General features: G+C 52.8%; 2 protein-coding genes across 2 annotated transcripts; one reads left to right on the forward strand and one right to left on the reverse strand.

The window, feature by feature from the left end:
* Positions 1 to 727: 727 nt before the first annotated feature.
* Positions 728 to 5038, forward strand: LOC311166070 (uncharacterized protein; the record flags this gene model as incomplete). The annotated part of the gene is made up of 2 exons (XM_084227549.1): positions 728 to 878; positions 4354 to 5038. Coding segments are annotated over 2 exons (242 nt in total), but the record flags the coding sequence as incomplete, so codon positions are not given.
* Positions 5039 to 10684: 5646 nt separating this feature from the next.
* HAMP (hepcidin antimicrobial peptide) lies at positions 10685 to 17413 on the reverse strand (the record flags this gene model as incomplete). Its single annotated transcript, XM_084227547.1, has 4 exons — positions 10685 to 12003; positions 13290 to 13346; positions 14922 to 15188; positions 17384 to 17413. The coding sequence occupies 4 exons, from the start codon at positions 17411 to 17413 to the stop codon at positions 11902 to 11904; spliced, it is 456 nt and encodes a 151-aa protein (XP_084083673.1). The 3' UTR covers positions 10685 to 11901.
* Between the last annotated feature and the right edge of the window lie 4800 nt (positions 17414 to 22213).

The raw sequence follows: 22213 nt of genomic DNA on the forward strand, positions 1-22213 counted from the left end.
AATCCCTCCCAAATCTCCCCAAAATCCCCCCAAACCCCCTCAAAAAACCCCAAACCCCCCCAAAAAACCCCCAAATCCCCCCCAAATCCCCCCAATTTCACCCCAAATCCCCCCAAAATCCCTCCAACCCCCCTCAACGCCCCCAAATCCCCCCCAAACGCCCCCAAGGCCCCCCAAAAAATCCCAAATCCCCCCAACCCCCCCAAAATCCCCCCCAATTTCACCCCAAATCTCCCCCAAACCCCTCCCAAAAAACCCCAAATCCCCCCCCAAAAGTCTCAAAGCCCCCCCAAACCCCCGCAAATCCCCCCCAAACCCCCATAAATCCCCCAAATTCCCCCTAAAATCCCCCAAAAACCCCAAAATCCCCCCAACCCCCCCCCAAATCCCTCCCAAATCCCCCCAAACCCCCCCAAAAAAAACCCCAAATCCCCCCCAAATCCCCCCAATTTCACCCCAAATCCCCCCAAAAAAACCCCAAACTCCCCCAAATCCCCCCCCAAATCCCCCCAAATCCTCCCAAAAATCTCAAATCCCCCCCAAACCCCCCCCAAACCCCCTCCCAAAAAACCCCAAATCCCCCAAAATCCCCCCCCAATTTCACCCCAAATCCACCCCAAAATCTCAAATCCCCCCCAAATCCCCCCCCAAAAACCCCAAATCCCCCAAACCCCCCTCAAATCCCTCCCCTCCCCCCCAATCTCTGACTCCGCCCCTCCCCCCGCAGGCGGGGCCGCCCCTCCCCCCCCCTCGGGGGCCGATCCCGACCCCGCCCCCGCCCCTCCCCCACCACTGGGGGGGATCCTGGGCCGGGTCGGCGCCGCCGCCGGGACCCTCCTGGGGGGGCTGGAGCTGCGCTCGGCGCCGCTGCGCCTCCGGTAAGAGACCCCAAAAACCGCCCGGATCACCCCAAAAATAGCGCGGGAAAAGGGGAAAAACAGGGGGGAAAATCGAGGAAAAAAGGGGAAAAAAATCCCAAAAAATTCCACTTAAAAATGGGGGAAAAAAAAAAAAACAACATAAAAAATGGGAAAAAACCCCCCAAAAAATCACCAAAGAAATCACCAAAAAAAGGGAAAAAACCCCCAGAAAATTCCACTAAAAAGGGAAAAAAATCCAAAAAAAATTCCGTTTAAAAGGGGGAAAAAATAAAAAAAAATCCCATTAAAAAGGGAAAAAAATCCAAAAAAATTCCATAAAAAGGGGGGAAAAAAGCCCAAAAAATCACCAAAAAATCACCAAAAAAAGGAAAAAAAATCACCAAAAAAAAGGGAAAAAAACCCCCAGAAAATTCCACTAAAAAGGGGGAAAAAACCCTAAAAAAATTCCATTAAAAAGGGGGGAAAAGCCCAAAAAACCCAAAAAATCACCAAAAAAGGGAAAAAAACCCCAGAAATTCCACTAAAAAGGGGGAAAAAATAAAAAAATTCCATTAAAAAGGGGGAAAAAACACCAAAAAATCACCCAAAAAAGGGAAAAAAATCCCCAAAAAATCCCCCCAAAAATCGCCAAAAAAAGGAAAAAAAACCCAGAAAATTCCACTAAAAAGGGGGAAAAAAAACAGAAAATTCCATTAAAAAGGGGGAAAAAACACCAAAAAATCACCAAAAAAAGGGGAAAAAGCCCCAGAAAATTCCAGGAAAAAGGGGGAAAAAATTAAAAAAAAATCACCAAAAAAAGGGAAAAAACACCCAGAAAATTCCAGAAAAAAGGGGGAAAAATAAAAAAAAAATCACCAAAAAATCACCCCAAAAAAGGGGAAAAAACACCCAGAAAATTCCAGAAAAAAGGGGGGAAAAATTAAAAAAAACCCACCAAAAAATCACCCAAAAAAGGGAAAACCCCCCCAGAAAATTCCAGAAAAAAGGGGGAAAAACCCCCCAAAAAATCACCAAAAAATCACCCAAAAAAGGGAAAAAACCCCCAGAAAATTCCAGAAAAAAGGGGGAAAAAATTTTTAAAAAATCACCAAAAAAAGGAAAAAACCACCCAGAAAATTCCAGAAAAAAGGGGAAAAAATAAAAAAAAAATCACCAAAAAATCACCCAAAAAAGGGAAAAAACCCCCAGAAAATTCCAGAAAAAAGGGGGAAAAAAACCTTAAAAAATTCCATTAAAAAGGGGGAAAAAACCACCAAAAAATCACCAAAAAAAGGGGAAAAACACCCAGAAAATTCCAGAAAAAAGGGGGGGGAAATTAAAAAAAAATCACCAAAAAATCACCAAAAAAAGGGAAAAAACACCCAGAAAATTCCAGAAAAAAGGGGGAAAAAATTAAAAAAAAATCACCAAAAAATCACCCAAAAAAGGGAAAAAACACCCAGAAAATTCCATTAAAAAGGGGGGAAAAAACCCTGAAAAATTCCATTAAAAAGGGGGAAAAAACCACCCAAAAATCACCAAAAAAAGGAAAAAAACATCCAGAAAATTCCAGAAAAAAGGGGGAAAAAAAACCTGAAAAATTCCATTAAAAAGGGGGAAAAAACCACCAAAAAATCACCAAAAAAAGGGGAAAAAACCCCAGAAAATTCCAGGAAAAAGGGGGAAAAAATTAAAAAAAAAATCACCAAAAAAAGGGAAAAAACACCCAGAAAATTCCAGAGAAAAGGGGGGAAAAATAAAAAAAAAAAATCACCAAAATATCACCCAAAAAAGGGGAAAAAAAAAAACCAGAAAATTCCAGAAAAAAAGGGGGGAAAAATAAAAAAAAAAAATCACCAAAAAAAGGAAAAAACACCCAGAAAATTCCAGAAAAAAGGGGGAAAAAATCCCAAAAAATTCCACTTAAAAATGGGGGGGAAAAAAAAAAAAACCCATAAAAAATGGGAAAAAAACCCCCAAAAATCACCAAAAAAAGACCCAAAACCGGCCCGAATCGGCCCAAAATAGCGCGGGAAAAAGGGGGAAAACACCCAGAAAATTCCAGAAAAAAGGGGGAAAAAATCCAAAAAAATTCCATAAAAAGGGGGGAAAAAATTTAAAAAAAATCACCAAAAAAAGGGAAAAAAAACCCCAGAAAATTCCAGAAAAAAGGGGGAAAAAAAATTTAAAAAATCACCAAAAAAAAAGGGAAAAAAAACCCCAGAAAATTCCAGAAAAAAGGGGGGAAAAATCCAAAAAAATTCCATTAAAAAGGAAAAAAATCCAAAAAAATTGCATTAAAAAGGGGAAAAAACCCTAAAAAAATTCCATTAAAAAGGGGGAAAAAGGGGAACAAAACCCTAAAAAATCCCATTTAAAAGGGGGAAAAAAATCCAAAAAAATTCCATAAAAAGGGGGAAAAAAAGCCCAAAAAATCAGAAAAAAAATCACAAAAAAAAAGGGAAAAAAACCCCAGAAAATTCCACTAAAAAAGGAAAAAAATCCAAAAAAATTTCATAAAAAAGGGGAAAAAAAGGGGAAAAATTTTTCTTTTTTTTACCCTCAATTTGGGATTTTCCCCAAACTCGGGGTTTTTCCCCCAAATCTGGTGAGGTTCTTTCTCAAAAAATCACATTTTTCCCCCAAAAAATCTGAAAAAATTCGATTTTTTCACCCCAAAACCCCCAAAAATCGGAATTTTTTTCCCAAAAAATGGAAATTTTTTCCCCAAAAAATGGAGATTTTTTCCCAAAATTTCATTTTTTCCCCCCAAATTTGGGATTTTTCCCGAATTCGGGGTTTTCCCCCTAAATCTGGTGGGGCTTTTCCCCCAAAAATCACATTTCCCTCCCAAAAAATCCGATCTTTTCACCCCCAAAACCCCCAAAAATCGGGATTTTCCCCCCTGAAATTGGGATTTTTCCCCAAAATTGCATTTTTTTCCCCCAAAATTTGGGATTTTTTTCCAAAATCGGGGTTTTTCCCCAAAACTGGTGGGATTTTTCCCCCAAAAAATCACATTTTTCCCCAAAAAAAGTGAAGAAATTCGATTTTTTCACCGCAAAAACTCCCAAAAATCGGGATTTTTTCCCCAAAAGAAAGGGGATTTTTCCCAAAATTTCAATTTTTTCCCCCAAATTTGGGATTTTTCCCAAATTCGGGGTTTTTCCCCCAAAAAATCACATTTTTCCCCCCAAAAAATCCGATTTTTTCACCCCAAACCCCCCAAAAATCGGAATTTCCCCCCCAAAAATGGGGATTTTTTCCCAAAATTTCAATTTTTTCCCCCAAATTTGGGATTTTTCCCGAATTCGGGGTTTTTCCCAAAAAAAATCACATTTTTCCCCAAAAAAATCTGAAAAAATCCGATTTTTTCACCCCCAAACCCCCCAAAATCGGGATTTTTTCCCCAAAAAATCGGGATTTTTTCCCAAAATTTCATTTTTTCCCCCCAATTTGGGATTTTTCCCGAATTTGGGGTTTTTCTCCCCAGCACGGCGTACGAGCAGGGCGTGACGGCGGCCGTGACCTACGGGGGGATCCTGACGGATCAGCTCTACCACTGGTGGCAGGGCGAGCAGTGACCCCAAAAACGGCGGAATTCGACCCAAAAATCCGGGATTCACACCAAAAAAATGGAATTTACCCCAAAATCCGCGGGATTCACCCCAAAAACCAGCGGGATTTACCCCAAAAACGCGGAATTTACCTCAAAAAAATGGAATTTTCCCCAAAGTTGTGGAATTCACCCCCAAAAACCCGAGGGATTCGCCCCAAAAAAATGGAATTTACCCCAAAATCCGCGGGATTCACCCCAAAATTGTGGAATTTACCCCAAAAACTGTCGGAATTCACCCCAAAAATCCGGGATTCACCCCAAAATCCGCGGGATTCACCCCAAAAAAATGGAATTTTCCCCAAAGTTGTGGAATTCACCTCAAAATCCACGGGATTCACCCTAAAACCACGGAATTTTCACCAAAATCCGTGGAATTCACCCCAAAAAACACGCAATTTACCCCAAAAATGCGGAATTTACCCTAAAAAAATCCAGGATTCACCCCCAAAAAATGGAATTTACCCTAAAACCGGCGGGATTCACCCCAAAATTGTGGAATTTACCCAAAAAACGTGGAATTTATCCTAAAACCTCAGAATTCACCCCCAAAAATTGTTGAATTCGCCCCAAAAAACGTGGAATTCACCCCAAAAACCCCACGGGATTCACCCCAAAAATCCGGGATTCACCCCAAAACCAGCGGAATTTACCCAAAAATGGCGGAATTCACCCCAAAAAACGCGGGATTCACCCTGAAATTGTGGAATTCACCCCAAAAATCCGGGATTCACCCCCAAAAAATGGAATTTACCCCAAAATCCGCGGGATTCACCCCAAAAAACCCAGAATACGCCCCAAAATCCACAGGATTCACCTCAAAACTGGCGGAATTCACCCCAAAAATCCGGGATTCGCCCCAAAAATCCGGAATTTACCCAAAAACCGGCGGGATTCACCCCAAAACCGGCGGGATTTACCCAAAAAACGCGGAATTTGCCCCCCAAAAAATGGAATTTTCCCCAAAGTTGTGGAATTCACCCCAAAAACCTGAGGGATTCGCCCCAAAAAAATGGAATTTACCCTAAAAACGGAGGAAATCGCCCCAAAAATCCGGGATTGACCTCAGAAAAATGGAATTTACCCCAAAATCCGCGGGATTCACCCCAAAAATTGTGGAATTTACCTCAAAACCCGCAGGATTCACCACAGAAATCCGGGATTCGCCCCAAAACCGGCGGGATTCACCCCAAAATTGTGGAATTTACGCCAAAAAAAACAGAATTCACCCCAAAATTGTGCAATGCACCCCAAAATCTGCGGAATTCACCCCAAAGTTGTGGAATTCACCCCAAAACCCGCGGGATTTACCCCAAAAACCCGTGGGATTCGCCCCCAAAAAATGGAATTTACCCTAAAAATGGCGGAATTCACCCCAAAATTGTGGAATTTACCCAAAAAAACCCCAGATTTCACCCCAAAATCCTCGGGATTCACCCCAAAAAAATGGAATTTACCCTAAAATCCGCGGGATTCACCCCAAAATTGTGGGATTCGCGCCAAAAACGGCGGAATTCACCCCAAAAACCCGTGGGATTTACCTCAAAAACCTGGAATTTACCCCCAAAACCATCGGGATTCACACCGAAAATCCGGGGTTCACCTCAAAAAAATGGAATTTACCCCAAAATCCGCGGGATTCACCCCAAAAACCGGCGGGATTTACCCCAAAAATTGCGGAATTTACCCTAAAACGGCGGAATTTACACCAAAAAAATGGAATTTTCCCCGAAGTTGTGGAATTCACCCCAAAAACCGGCGGAATAAACCACAAAAATCTGGCGGGATTCACCCCAAAAATCCGGGATTCACCTCAGAAAAATGGAATTTACCCTAAAATCCGCGGGATTCACCCAAAACCGGCGGGATTTACCCCAAAAACGCGGAATTTACCTCCCAAAAAATGGAATTTTCCCCAAAGTTGTGGAATTTACCCCAAAAACCCGAGGGATTCGCCCCAAAAAAATGGAATTTACCCAAAAAACGGAGGAAATCGCCCCAAAAATCCGGGATTCACCCCAAAAAAATGGAATTTACTCCAAAATCCGCGGGATTCACCCCAAAATTGTGGAATTTACCCAAAAACCGGCAGAATTCACCCCAAAAATCCGGGATTCACCCCCAAAATCCTCGGGATTCACCCCCCAAAAAATGGAATTTTCCCCAAAGTTGTGGAATTCACCTCAAAATCGGCGGGATTCACCCCAAAAACCCACGGAATAAACCCCAAACCCCGCGGGATTCACCCCAAAAATCCGGAATTTATCCAAAAAACCCGGAATTTACCCCAAAATCTCGGAATTCACCCCAAACCCACGGAATTCACCCCAAAAATCCGCGGGATTCACCCTAAAACCGGCGGAATAAACCACAAAAATCCGACGGGATTCACCCCAAAAAATGGAATTTACCCCAAAATCCGCGGGATTCACCCCAAAACCGGTGGAATTTATCCAAAAACCGGAGGGATTCACCCCAAAAACCGCGGGATTCACCCTGAAATTGTGGAATTCACCCCAAAAATCCGGGATTCACCCCCAAAAAATGAAATTTACCCCAAAATCCGCGGGATTCACCCCAAAAAACGTGGAATTTACCCCAAAAATGCGGAATTTACCCTAAAAAAATCCGGGATTCACCCCCCAAAAAAATGGAATTTACCCTAAAATCCGTGGGATTCGCCCCAAAAACCCGAGGGATTCGCCCCAAAAAAATGGAATTTACCCTAAAAACGGAGGAAATCGCCCCAAAAATCCGGGATTGACCTCAGAAAAATGGAATTTACCCCAAAATCCGCGGGATTCACCCCAAAACTGGCAGAATTTACCCAAAAAAATGGTGGAATTCACCCCAAAAAATGTGGAATTTACCCTAAAAACAGCGGAATTCGCCCCAAAAATCCGGGATTCACCCCAAAAAACAGCGAGATTCACCCCAGAATTGTGGAATTCACCCCAAAACCCCACGGGATTCACCCCAAAATCCTCGGGATTCACCCCAAAAAAATGGCATTTTCCCCAAAGTTGCGGAATTCACCTCAAAATCGGCGGGATTCACCCCAAAAATCCACGGAATAAACCCCAAAACCGGCGGAATTCCCCCAAAAATTGTGGAATTCGCCCCAAAATTGTGGAATTCACCCCAAAAAACGTGGGATTCACCCTGAAATTGTGGAATTCACCCCAAAAATCCAGGATTCACCCCCAAAAAATGAAATTTACCCCAAAATCCGCGGGATTCACCCCAAAAAACGTGGAATTTACCCCAAAATTGTGGAATTTACCCCAAAAATGCGGAATTTACCCCAAAATTGTGGCATTCACCCCAAAACCGGCGGAATTCGCCCCAAAAATCCGGGATTCACACCGAAAATCCGGGCTTTACCCCAAAATTGTGGGGTTCACCCCAAAACCCGCGGGATTCACCCCCAAAAATGTGGAATTTACCCCAAAAATGCGAAATTTACCCAAAAATCGCAGAATTCACTCCCAAAACCCTGGAATTTACCCCCAAAAACCACTGAATTTACCCAAAAATCGCGGAATTCACCCCAAAAATCACAGAATTCACCCCAAAAAACCCAGAATACACCCCAAAACCCACAGGATTCACCTCAAAACTGGCGGAATTCACCCCAAAAATCCGGGATTCGCCCCAAAAATCCGGAATTTATCCAAAACCAGCGGGATTCACCCCAAAATTGTGGAATTTACCCCCAAAACCGGCGGAATTCACCCCAAAAATCCGGGATTTACCCAAAACCGGCGGAATTCACCCCAAAATCCGCGGGGAAAATGCGGAGGGGGAGGGGCGGGGGGGGGAGGGGCGGAATAAAAAAATCCGGAACGGAAAATGTGAAAAAATGGGGAAAATGACCCAAAAAATGGGGGGGAAAGGGGAAAAAGTCACCTGGGAGCCCCAAAATTCACCTGGGAGCCCCAAATTCCCCCGAATTTGCCCCAAAATCTCCCAAATTTCCCCAAAAATTCACCTGAGAGCCCCAAATTCTCCCCAAAATTCACCTGGGAACCCCAAAATTCACCTGGGAGCCCCAAATTCCCCCCAAATTCCACCTGGGACCCCCAAATTCCCCCCAAAATTCACCTGGGAGCCCCAAATTCCCCCAAATTCTCCCCAAAATTCACTTGGGACTCTCAAATCCCCCAAATTCTTCCCCAAAATTCATCTGGGAGCCCCAAATTCCCCAAATTCTTCCCCAAAATTCCACCTGGCACCCCCAAATCTCACCTGGGAGCCCCAAATTCCCCCGAATTCTCCCCAAAATTCACCTGGGGGCCCCAAATTCCCCCAAATTCCCCCCAAAATTCACCTGGGACCTCCCAAACCTCACCTGGGAGCCCCCAAAATTCCACCTGGGAGCCCCAAAATCCACCTGGGAGCCCCAAATTCTCCCGAATTCCCCCCAGAATTCACCTGGGAGCCCCAAAATCCCCTGAATTCCCCCCAAATTCTACCTGGGACCCCAAAATTCTCCCAAATTCCGCCCAAAATTCACCTGGGAGCCCCAAATTCTCCCGAATTCCCCCCAGAATTCACCAGGGAGTCCCAAAATCCCCTGAATTCCCCCCAAATTCCACCTGGGACCCCCAAAATCTCCCAAATTCCTCTGAAAATTCACCTGGGAGCCCCAAATTCCCCAAATTCCACCCAAATTCCACCTGGGAGCCCCCAAAATTCACCTGGGACTCTCAAATTCCCCAAATTCTCCCCAAACCTCACCTCGGAGCCCCAAATTCCCCTCAAAATTCCACCTGGGACCCCCCAAAATTCACCTGGGAGCCCCAAAATCTCCCAAATTCCTCCGAAAATTCACCTGGGAGCCCCAAATTCCCCCGAATTCCCCCCAAAATTCACCTGGGACTCCCAAAGTTCACCTGGGAACCCCGAAAATTCACCTGGGACTCTCAAATTCCCCAAATTCCCCCCAAAAATTCACCTGGGACCCCCCAAAATTCACCAAATTCTCCTAAAATTCACCTGGGAGTCCCAAATTCCACCTGGGACCCCCCAAAATTCACCTGGGAGCCCCAAAATCCCCTGAATTTCCCCCAGAATTCACCTGGGAGCCCCAAATTCCCCAAATTTCCCCCCAAAATTCACCTGGGAGCCCCAAATTCCCCAAATTCTTCCCCAAAATTCACCTGGGAGCCCCAAAATTCCCCCAAATTTCCCCCCAAAATTCACCTGGGAGCCCCAAAATCCCCTGAATTCCCCCCAAATTCCACCTGGGACCCCCAAAATCTCCCAAATTCCTCCGAAAATTCACCTGGGAGCCCCGAAAATTCACCTGGGACTCTCAAATTCCCCAAATTCTTCCCAAAATTCCACCTGGGACCCCCAAAATTCACCTGGGAGCCCCAAATTTCCCCGAATTTTCCCCAAAATTCCACCTGGGAGCCCCAAATTCCCCCGAATTCCCCCCAAAATTCACCTGGGACCCCAAAATTCTCCCGAATTGCCCCCAGAATTCACCTGGGAGCCCCAAAATCCCCTGAATTCCCCCCAAAATTCACCTGGGAGCCCCAAAATTCTCCCGAATTTCCCCAAAATTCACCTGGGAGCCCCAAATTCCCCCGAATTCCCCCCAAAATTCACCTGGGAGCCCCAAAATTCTCCCGAATTTCCCCAAAATTCACCTGGGACTCCCCAAAATTCACCTGGGAGCCCCAAATTCTCCCAAATTCCCCCCCGAAAATTCACCTGGGACCTCCGAATTCCCTCAAATTCCCCCCAAAATTCACCTGGGAGCCCCAAATTTCCCCGAATTCCCCCTAAAATTCACACGGGACCTCCCAAACCTCACCTGGGAGCCCCCAAAATTCACCTGGGAGCCCCAAATTCTCTCGAATTCCCCCCAAAATTCCACCTGAGAGCCCCAAATTGCCCCGAATTCTCCCCAAATTCTACCTGGGTTCCCAAATTCTCCCAAATTCCGCCCAAAATTCACTTGGGAGCCCCAAATTGCCCCAAATTCCCCCCAAAATTCCCCCAAATTCCCCCCAAAATTCCACCTGGGACCCCCCAAAATTCACCTGGAGCCCCAAATTGCCCCAAATTCCCCAAAATTCTCCCCAAAATTCACCTGGGAGCCCCAAATTCCCCCAAAATTCAGCTGAGAGCCCCAAATTCGCCCGAATTTCCCCCAAACTCGGGCGAGACCTTTAAAAAATTCCTTTTAATGGTGGGGGAGGGGCACAGGTAATAAATAGGGGGGGCTCAGGTGGGCACAGGTGAGGCTCAGGTGGGCTCAGGTGAGCTCAGGTGAGGCTCAGGTGGGCACAGGTGAGGCTCAGGTGGGCTCAGGTGAGGCTCAGGTGGGCTCAGGTGGGCTCAGGTGGGTCTCAGGTGAGCGCAGGTGGGCTCAGGTGGGCACAGGTGAGGCTCAGGTGAGCTCAGGTGGGCTCAGGTGGGCACAGGTGGGCTCAGGTGAGGCTCAGGTGGGCTCAGGTGGGCACAGGTGAGGCTCAGGTGGGCTCAGGTGAGGCTCAGGTGAGCTCGGGTGGGCTCAGGTGAGCACAGGTGAGGCTCAGGTGGGCTCAGGTGAGCTCAGGTGAGGCTCAGGTGAGGCTCAGGTGGGCTCAGGTGGGCACAGGTGAGGCTCAGGTGGGCTCAGGTGGGCACAGGTGGGCACAGGTGAGGCTCAGGTGAGCTCAGGTGAGGCTCAGGTGGGCTCAGGTGGGCACAGGTGAGGCTCAGGTGGGCACAGGTGGGCACAGGTGAGTTCAGGTGAGCTCAGGTGAGGCTCAGGTGAGGCTCAGGTGAGGCTCAGGTGGGTTCCAGGTGGTCCCAGGTGGGTCTCAGGTGAGCGCAGGTGGGCTCAGGTGGGCACAGGTGTATCTCAGATGTATCCCAGGTGTGCCCAGGTGCGCCCAGGTGCGCTCAGGTGTATCCCAGCCGTGCCCAGCTGTGCCCAGGTGTATCTCAGGTGTGCCCAGGTGCGCTCAGGTGTATCTCAGGTGTGCTCAGGTGTATCTCAGGTGTGTCCAGGTGCGCCCAGGTGCACTCAGGTGTATCTCAGGTGTGCTCAGGTGTATCTCAAGTGCGCTCAGGTGTATCTCAGGTGTATCTCAGGTGACTCAGGTGTGCCCAGGTGTGCTCAGGTGCGCCCAGGTGTATCTCAGGTGTATCCCAGGTGCGCTCAGGTGTATCCCAGGTGTGCCCAGGTGTGCCCAGGTGTGTCCAGGTGCGCTCAGGTGTATCCCAGGTGCGCTCAGGTGCGCTCAGGTGTATCTCAGGTGTATCCCAGCCGTGCCCAGCTGTGCCCAGGTGTGCCCAGGTGTGCTCAGGTGTGCCCAGGTGTATCTCAGGTGCGCTCAGGTGTATCCCAGGTGCGTCCAGGTGCGCCCAGGGGTATCTCAGGTGTATCTCAGGTGTCTCAGGTGCTCCCAGGTGTCTCAGGTGCGCTCAGGTGCGGCAGCAGAAGCCGCAGCCGGGGTTGTTGCAGCAGTTGCAGCAGAAGGAGCAGAGCGGGAAGTGGGGGCTGTGCCGGCGGCGCCGCCAGGTGCGCTGCAGGTGAGGGGGAGGGGCCTCAGCCGGGGGCTCCAGGTGGGCTCACCTGGGGAACCCCCAGACTCCAGGTGTGGAGTTACCTGGGGAACCCCAAATTCCAGGTGTGGCACACCTGGATCCCCCCAGTGCCAGGTGAGGAACACCTGGATCATCCCATTCCAGGTGTGGACTCACCTGCACACCTGGATCCCCCCAAATTCCAGGTGTGAGTTACCTGGATCACCCAATTCCAGGTGGGGTCACCTGGATCATCCCATTCCAGGTGTGGACTCACCTGCACACCTGGATCCCCCCAAACTCCAGGTGTGACTTACCTGGGAACCCCCAAATTCCAGGTGTGGACTCACCTGGGAACCCCAAATTCCAGGTGTGAGATACCTGGGGAACCCCCAAACTCCAGGTGAGGGGTCACCTGCACACCTGGATCCCCCCAAATTCCAGGTGTGGGGTCACCTGGGAATCCCAAATTCCAGGTGGGGTCACCTGGATCATTCAGTTCCAGGTGTGGAGTTACCTGCACACCTGGATCCCCCCAAATTCCAGGTGGGTCACCTGGATCCTCCCAGTGCCAGGTGAGGAACACCTGGATCATCCAATTCCAGGTGTGGAGTTACCTGCACACCTGGATCCCCCCAAATTCCAGGTGTGAGTTACCTGGGAACCCCAAACTCCAGGTGTGGACTCACATGGGAAACCCAAATTCCAGGTGTGGAGTCACCTGCACACCTGGATCCCCCCAAATTCCAGGTGTGGACTCACCTGGGAACCCCCAAATTCCAGGTGTGGAGTCACCTGGGGACCCCAAATTCCAGGTGTGGAGTTACCTGCACACCTGGACCCCCCCAAACTCCAGGTGAGGGTCACCTGGGAACCCCAAACTCCAGGTGGGGTTACCTGGGAACCCCAAACTCCAGGTGTGGACTCACCTGGATCATTCGATTCCAGGTGTGGACTCACCTGGACACCTGGATCCCCCCCTCAATCTCAGGTGTGGGACACCTGGGAACCCCAAATTCCAGGTGTGGCACACCTGGATCCTCCCAGTGCCAGGTGAGGAACACCTGGATCATCCCATTCCAGGTGTGGACTCACCTGCACACCTGGATCCCCCAAACTCCAGGTGTGAGTTACCTGGGAACCCCAAATTCCAGGTGTGGGGTCACCTGCACACCTGGATCCCCCCAAATTCCAGGTGTGGACTCACCTGGGAACCCCAAATTCCAGGTGAGGGTCACCTGTGGGGCCCCCCCAAACTCCAGGTGAGGCCCCCAGGTGTGACTCACCTGCCCATCCCCCACCGGGGCGGGGGCTCTCGGCTCCAGCGGCGACAGCAGCGCTACCTGGGGAGGGGGAGGGGACAGGTGAGGCTGGGAGCGCACCTGGGACACCCCAAAACTCACCTGGGAGAGCCTGAAACTCACCTGGGACACCCCGAAACTCACCTGGGACACCCCAAAACTCACCTGGGGCACCCTGAACACACCTGGGACACCCTGAAACTCACCTGGGACACCCTGAAACTCACCTGGGAGAGTCTGAACTCACCTGGGGAACCCCGAACACACCTGGGGAACCCCAAAACTCACCTGGGACACCCTGAACTCACCTGGGGAACCCCAAAACTCACCTGGGACACCCTGAACTCACCTGAGACACCCCAAAACTCACCTGGGACACCCCAAACACACCTGGGACAGCCCAAAACTCACCTGGGGAAACCTGAACACACCTGGGACACCCTGAAACTCACCTGGGACACCCCAGAACTCACCTGGGACACCCTGAACTCACTTGGGACACCCCGAACACACCTGGGACACCCTGAACTCACCTGGGAGAGTCTGAACTCACCTGGGGAACCCTGAAACTCACCTGGGGAACCCCAAAATTCACCTGGGGAAACCCAAAATTCACCTGGGACACCCCGACCACACCTGGGGAAACCTGAACACACCTGGGGAACCAAGAACACACCTGGGACACCCTGAACACACCTGGGAGAGCCCGAACACACCTGGGACACCCTGAACACACCTGGGGAAACCTGAACACACCTGGGGAACCCCGAACAATCCAGCTGTGCCTCACCTGTCTCACCTGTCCCAGGTGCGTGGCCCCTCCCCCCCGATCCAGCTGTGCCCCAGCTGTGCCTCACCTGTCTCACCTGTCCCAGGTGTGCCCCACCTGTCCCAGCTGTTCCCCCCCATCCAGCTGTGCCCCAGCTGTGCCTCACCTGTTTCACCTGTCCCAGCTGTTCCCCCCCATCCAGCTGTGCCCCAGCTGTGCCTCACCTGTTTCACCTGTCCCAGCTGTTCCCCCCACGATCCAGCTGTGCCTCACCTGTCTCACCTGTCCCACCTGTCCTCTCCCCCATCCAGCTGTGCCTCACCTGTCTCCCCTGTCTCACCTGTCCCAGCTGTTCCCCCCGATCCAGCTGTGCCTCACCTGTCTCACCTGTCCCACCTGTCTCACCTGTCCCAGCTGTTTCCCCCCGATCCAGCTGTGCCTCACCTGTCTCACCTGTCTCACCTGTCCCACCTGTCCCAGGTGCGCAGCCCCTCCCCCCCAATCCAGCTGTGTCTCACCTGTCCCACCTGTCCCACCTGTCTCACCTGTCTCACCTGTCCCACCTGTCCCAGGTGTACCCCCCAATCCAGCTGTGCCTCACCTGTCTCACCTGTCCCACCTGTCCCAGGTGTACCCCCCAATCCAGCTGTGCCTCACCTGTCTCACCTGTCCCACCTGTTCCCCCCCAATCCAGCTGTTCCCCAGCTGTGCCTCACCTGTCCCACCTGTCTCACCTGTCCCAGCTGTTCCCTCGATCCAGCTGTGCCTCACCTGTCTCACCTGCCTCACCTGTCCCACCTGTCCCAGCTGTTTCCCCCTGATCCAGCTGTGCCCCAGCTGTGTCTCACCTGTCCCACCTGTCCCAGGTGTGCCAGGTGCGCGGCCCCGCCCCCCGCGGGGCTCAGCAGCAGCAGCAGCAGCAGCAGGTGGGGGAGGGGCAGCACCTGCCGCGGGTGGGGGAGGGGCGGCACCTGCAGCGGCCTCATCGCGTCCCGGGGGGAGGGGCGGCCCCTCCGCACCTTTAATGCCCCGCAGGCCACGCCCACCCACCTGGCCACGCCCACGGGGACACGCCTCTTCGATTGGCCACGCCCCTTTGGCCACGCCCATTCCCGCTTTGGGCGGGAAAAGGGGAAATTGGGGATTCCCGCCGCTGGGGGAGGGGCCACGTGGGGCTGGGGGGGCTCAGGTGTGGTCGGGGGGGGTCTCAGGTGTGCCCAGGTGTGCCCCAGGTGTGCCCCAGGTGTCCCCAGGTGTGTCCAAGGGGGGTCTCAGGTGTCCCCCAGGTGTCCCCAGGTGTGCCCAGATGTGTCCAAGGGGGGTCTCAGCTGTCCCCAGGTGTGTCCAGGGGGGTTCAGGTGTCCCCAGGTGTGTCCAGGGGGGTTCAGGTGTCCCCAGGTGTGTCCAGGGGGGTTCAGGTGTTCCCAGGTGTGTCCAGGTGTGTCCAGCTGTGCCCCAGGTGTGTCCAGGTGTGTCCAGCTGTGCCCCAGGTGTGGTCGGGGGGTCTCAGGTGTCCCCCAGGTGTCCTCAGGTGTGCCCAGGTGTGCCCAGGTGTGCCCAGGTGTGCCCAGGTGTGTCCAGGTGTCCCCCAGGGGGTCTCAGGTGTCGTCCAGGTGGGTACGGGGGGGTTCAGGTGTATCCAGCTGTGCCCCAGGTGTGTCCAGGGGGGTCTCAGATGTCCCCCAGGTGTGCCCCAGGTGTCCCCAGGTGTGCCCCAGGTGTCCCCAGGTGTCCCCAGGTGTGTCCAAGGGGGTTCAGGTGTGCCCCAGGTGTGCCCAGGGGGGTTCAGGTGTGCTCAGGTGCCCCCAGGTGTGCCCAGGTGTGCCCCAGGTGTGCCCAGGTGTCCCCTCCCAAGGTCACCCCAGTCCAGCACAGGGACAGCGAAGGGACACTGGGGACATTGGGGACACTGAGGGGACATTGGGGACATTGGGGACATTGGGGACAGTGGGGACATTGGGGACATTGGGGGGACATTGGGGACAGTGGGGACATTGGGGACATTGGGGGGGTTGGGGACATTGGGGACATTGGGGACACTGAGGGGACATTGGGGACATTGGGGACATTGGGGACATTGGGGGGACATTGGGGACATTGGGGACATTGGGGACATTGGGGGGACATTGGGGACATTGGGGACATTGGGGACATTGGGGGGGTTGGGGACATTGGGGACATTGGGGGGACATTGGGGACATTGGGGACATTGGGGACATTGGGGACATTGGGGACATTGGGGGGATTGGGGGGATTGGGGACAGTGGGGGGACATTGGGGACATTGGGGACATTGGGGACATTGGGGGACATTGGGGACACTGGGGGGACATTGGGGGGACATTGGGGGGACATTGGGGACATTGGGGGGACATTGGGGACATTGGGGACATTGGGGGGACATTGGGGGGACATTGGGGACATTGGGGACATTGGGGGGACATTGGGGACATTGGGGACATTGGGGACATTGGGGGGACATTGGGGACATTGGGGACAGTGGGGACACTGGGGGACAGTGGGGACATTGGGGGGACATCGCTGGGGGGGGAAGGTGACACCGGGGGGGGACACGGGGACAGCCCTGGGGGGTGACAATGACATCGGGGGGGTGACAATGTCCCCAGAGGGGTGGCAGTGTCCCCAGGGGGGTGGCAGTGACATCGGGGGGGTGACAATGTCCCCAGAGGGGTGGCAGTGACATCGGGGGGGTGGCAGTGTCCCCGGGGGGGTGACAATGTCCCCAGGGGGGTGGCAGTGTCCCCAGAGGGGTGACAATGTCCCCAGAGGGGTGGCAGTGTCCCCAGAGGGGTGACAATGTCCCCGGGGGGGTGACAATGCCATCGGGGGGGTGGCAGTGTCCCCAGAGGGGTGACAGTGACATCGGGGGGGTGACAATGTCCCCAGGGGGGTGGCAGTGTCCCCAGGGGGGTGACAATGTCCCCAGGGGGGTGACAATGACATCGGGGGGGTGGCAGTGTCCCTAGGGGGGTGACAGTGACATCGGGGGGGTGGCAGTGTCCCCAGGGGGGTGACAGTGTCCCCAGGGGGGTGACAATGTCCCCGGGGGGGGTGGCAATGTCCCCAGAGGGGTGACAGTGACATCGGGGGGGTGGCAGTGTCCCCAGAGGGGTGACAATGTCCCCAGAGGGGTGACAATGTCCCCAGGGGGGGTGACAGTGTCCCCAGGGGGGGTGGCAGTGTCCCCAGAGGGGTGACAATGTCCCCGGGGGGGTGACAATGTCCCCAGAGGGGTGACAATGTCCCCGGGGGGGTGGGGGTGGCAGTGGCGCCGCTCTGTCGCCGCTGACGGTGACATCGGGAGGGGACAGCGGGGACATCGCGGGGGGGGGAGGACGGGGTGGCCTTGGGGACATCGGGGACACCGAGGGGACACCGGGAAGGGACAGCCCGGGGGGGACGCGGTGGCCTTGGGGACATCGGGGACGCGGCGGTGGCCTCGGGGGCGGTGGCACCGGGGGACAGCGACGGGCGGCGGTGGCGCCGAGAGGTGGCCTTGGGGTGGCGCCGGCGGGGACAGCGAGGGGACAGAGAGGGGACAGAGAGGGGACAGCGAGGGGACAGAGAGGGGACAGGGAGGGGACAGAGAGGGGACAGCGAGGGGACAGAGAGGGGACAGCGAGGGGACAGAGAGGGGACAGGGAGGGGACAGAGAGGGTGGCACTGAGGGGACAGAGAGGGGACAGAGAGGGGACAGAGAGGGGACAGAGAGGGTGGCACTGAGGGGACAGCGAGGGGACAGCGAGGGGACAGGGAGGGGACAGAGAGGGGACAGGGAGGGTGGCACTGAGGGGACAGAGAGGGGACAGGGAGGGGACAGAGAGGGGACAGAGAGGGGACAGAGAGGGGACAGCGAGGGTGGCACTGAGGGGACAGAGAGGGGACAGGGAGGGGACAGAGAGGGGACAGGGAGGGTGGCACTGAGGGGACAGAGAGGGGACAGAGAGGGGACAGGGAGGGGACAGAGAGGGGACAGAGAGGGGACAGGGAGGGGACAGAGAGGGGACAGAGAGGGGACAGGGAGGGTGGCACTGAGGGGACAGAGAGGGGACAGGGAGGGGACAGTAGTGGTGGCACTGGTGGTGGCACTGATGGGGACAGCTGTGTGACACTGGTGGGGACAGCGGTGGTGGCACCGATGTGGCACTGATGTGACAGGGATGTGACAGTGATGGTGGCATCGATGTGACACCGATGGTGACAGGGAGGTGGCACTGATGGTGACAAGGATGTGACACTGATGTGACAAGAATGGTGGCACTGCTGTGACAGGGATGGTGACAGGGATGTGGCACTGATGGTGACAGGGACAAGGACAGTGATGGTGGCACCGATGTGACAGAGATGTGACACCGATGGTGACACCGATGGTGACACCGATGGTGACACTGATGTGACAGGGATGTGACACCGATGGTGACACTGATAGGACAGGGATGTGACACCGATTGTGGCACTGATGTGACACCGATGGTGACACCGATGGTGGCAGGGATGGTGGCACTGATGGTGACAGGGACATGGCAGGGATGTGACACTGGTGGTGGCACTGATAGGACAGGGATGGTGGCATTGATGTGACAGGGATGTGACACCAATGGTGGCACTGATAGGACAGGGATGTGACAGGGATGGTGGCACCAGTGTGACACTGATGGTGGCACCGATGTGACACTGATGTGACAGGGATGTGACACCGATGGTGGCAGGGATGGTGACAGGGATGTGACACCGATATGACACTGATGGTGACAGGGATGTGACAGGGATGTGACACCGATGGTGGCACTGATGGGACAGAGATGGTGACACCAGTGTGGCAGGGATGTGACACTGGTGGTGGCACTGATGTGGCGCCAGTGGTGGCACTGATGGTGACACTGATGGTGACACTGATAGGACGGGGATGGTGACACTGATGTGACACCGATGTGACACCGATGGTGGCACTGATAGGACAGGGATGGTGGCACTGATGTGACAGGGATGTGGCAGGGATGTGACACTGATGTGACACTGGTGGTGGCACCCATGTGGCACCGATGTGACACTGATGTGGCAGGGATGGTGACAGGGATGTGACAGGGATGTGGCAGGGATGTGACAGGGATGTGACACCGATGTGGCACCGATGGTGGCAGTGATAGGACAGTGATGGTGACAGGGATGTGACAGGGATGTGACACCGATGTGACACTGATGGTGGCACTGGTGGTGACAGGAATGTGACAGTGATAGGACAGAGATGGTGACAGGGATGTGACAGGGATGGTGGCACCGATGTGACACCGATGGTGACAGTGATAGGACAGAGATGGTGACAGGGATGTGACAGGGATGGTGGCACTGATGGTGACACCGATGGTGACAGGGATGTGACAGGGATGTGACAGTGACAGTGGCAGTGGTGACAGTGACGGTGATGGGGACAGGGAGGGGACAGACGGACAGAGGGACAGAGGGACAGGGACAGGAATGGGGATGGGGACAAGGGATGGAGACAGGATTGGGGACACAGGGACAGGGAGGGGACAGACGGACGAGGACACAGGGACAGGGGGACAGAAATGGGGACACGGGGACAGGAACGAGGACAGGGACAGGGGACAGGGTTGGGGACAGGGACAGAGGGACAGACGGATGAGACCGGAGACAAGGGACAGGAATGGGGACACCGGGGGGTGGCACTGTCCCCAAGGGGGGGGTGGCACTGTCCCCATGTCCCCAAGGCGGTGGCACTGTCCCCAGGGTGGGGGTGGCACTGTCCCCATGTCCCCAAGGGGGGGGTGGCACTGTCCCCAAGGTGGTGGCACTGTCCCCATGTCCCCAAGGCGGTGGCACTGTCCCCAGGGTGGGGGTGGCACTGTCCCCATGTCCCCAAGGCGGTGGCACTGTCCCCAAGGGGGTGACAATGACACTGGAGGTGGTGGCACTGTCCCCAAGGGGGGGTGGCACTGTCCCCATGTCCCCAAGGTGCTGGCACTGTCCCCAAGGTGGTGGCACTGTCCCCAAGGGGGGGGTGGCAGTGTCCCCAAGGGGGTGACAATGACACTGGAGGGGGTGGCACCGTCCCCATGTCCCCAGGGGGTGTTGGCACTGTCCCCAAGGGGGGGTGGCACTGTCCCCAAGGAAGGGGTGGCACTGTCCCCATGTCCCCAGAGTGGGGGTGGCACTCTCCCCAAGGTGGTGGCACTGTCCCCAAGGGGGTGACAATGACACGGGGGGGTGGCACTGTCCCCAAGGGGGGTTGGCACTGTCCCCAGGGTGGGGGTGGCACTGTCCCCATGTCCCCAAGGGTGGGGTGGCACTGTCCCCAAGGTGCTGGCACTGTCCCCATGTCCCCAAGGGGGGGTGGCACTGTCCCCATGTCCCCAAGGTGGTGGCACTGTCCCCAAGGTGCTGGCACTGTCCCCATGTCCCCAAGGGGGGGTGGCACTGTCCCCATGTCCCCAAAGTGGGGGGTGGCACTGTCCCCATGTCCCCAAGGGGGGGTGGCACTGTCCCCAAGGAAGGAATGGCACTGTCCCCAAGGTGGTGGCACTGTCCCCAAGGGGGGGGTGGCACTGTCCCCAAGGGGGGGTGGCACTGTCCCCATGTCCCCAAGGGGGGGGGGTGGCACTGTCCCCAGGGTGGGGGTGGCACTGTCCCCATGTCCCCAAGGCGGCGGTGGCACTGTCCCCATGTCCCCAAGGGATGCTGGCACTGTCCCCAAGGTGGTGGCACTGTCCCCATGTCCCCGTGTCCCCAAGGGGGGGTGGCACTGTCCCCAAGGCGGTGGCACTGTCCCCAAGGGTGGGGGTGGCACTGTCCCCATGTCCCCAAGGTGGTGGCACTGTCCCCAAGGGGGGGGTGGCACTGTCCCCATGTCCCCGTGTCCCCAAGGGGGGGTGGCAGCAGTGGCGCCGCTCTGTCGCCGCTGACGGTGACAATTGCGACACTTCGGGGCCGGCCCCGCCCGCCCCTCCCCCTCCCCAAACACCCAAAAATTCCCCAAATTTTGGGGTTTTTTCCCCTTTTTTGTTTTTTTTTTGGGTTTTTTTTCGGGGTTTTTTTGGGGGTTTTTTTTTGGGTTTTTTTGGGTCTTTTTGGGTTTTTCCCCCTCCCCCAAACATCCCCAAATTCCCCCAAATTTTGGGATTTTTTTCCCCTTTTTTTTGGTATTTTTAAAATTTTTTTGGGGTTTTTTTTTCCTCCAAAATTCCCCAAATTTTGGGGTTTTCTCCTTTTTTTTTTGGCGTTTTTTTATCCTCCCTCCCCAAATTCAAAGATTTCCCAAAATTTGGGGATTTTTCCTTTTTTTGGGGTGGTTTTTATTTTATTTTTTAAAATTAAATTAAATTAAATTAAATTAAATTTAATTTTATATTTTATTTTATTTTATATTTTATTTCATTTTATTCTATTTTAATTTAATTTAATTTTAATTTAATTTAATTTTTATTTTATTTTATTTTATTTTATTTTATCTTATTTTATTTTATTTTATTTTATTTTATTTTATTTTATATTTTATTTTATTTTATTTTATTTTATTTTATTTTATTTTATTTTATTTTATTTTATTTTGTTTTTTTTCTCCCTCCCCAAACACCCAAAAATTCCCAAAATTTTGGGGTTTTTTCCCCCCTTTTTTTTGTCTTTTAAATTTTTTTTTCCCCTCCCCAAAAAATAAAAAAATTCCCAAAATTTTGGGGTTTTCTCCTTTTTTTCTGTCTTTTTTTTGGCCTTTTTTGTTTTCTTTTTTTAATTATTATTTTTCTGCTCCCCACCCAACCAAAATTCCCAAAATTTTGGGGTTTTTTTCCTTTTTTTTTTCCTTTTTTCCCTCCAGTTTATTTTTCTTTTTTCCCCCTCCCCAACCAACCAAAAATCCCCAAATTTTGGGATTTTTCTTCTTTTTTTTTTTCTTTTTCTCTCTTTTTTCCTCCCACCCCAACCAACCAAAAGTCCCCAAATTTTCTTTATTTTTTTTCCTTTTTTTCCTTTTTTTTCCCCACCCAACCAACCAAAAATCCCCAAATTTTGGTTTTTTTCCCCTTTTTTTTGTTGGCTTTTTTCCTCCACTTTGTTTTTCTTTTTTCCCCCTCTCCAAACACCCAAAAACCCCCAAATTTCGCCCT

The sequence above is a fragment of the Fringilla coelebs genome, assembly GCF_963513975.1.
Source record: "Fringilla coelebs genome assembly, contig: SCAFFOLD_425, whole genome shotgun sequence".
Taxonomy (NCBI): domain Eukaryota; kingdom Metazoa; phylum Chordata; class Aves; order Passeriformes; family Fringillidae; genus Fringilla; species Fringilla coelebs.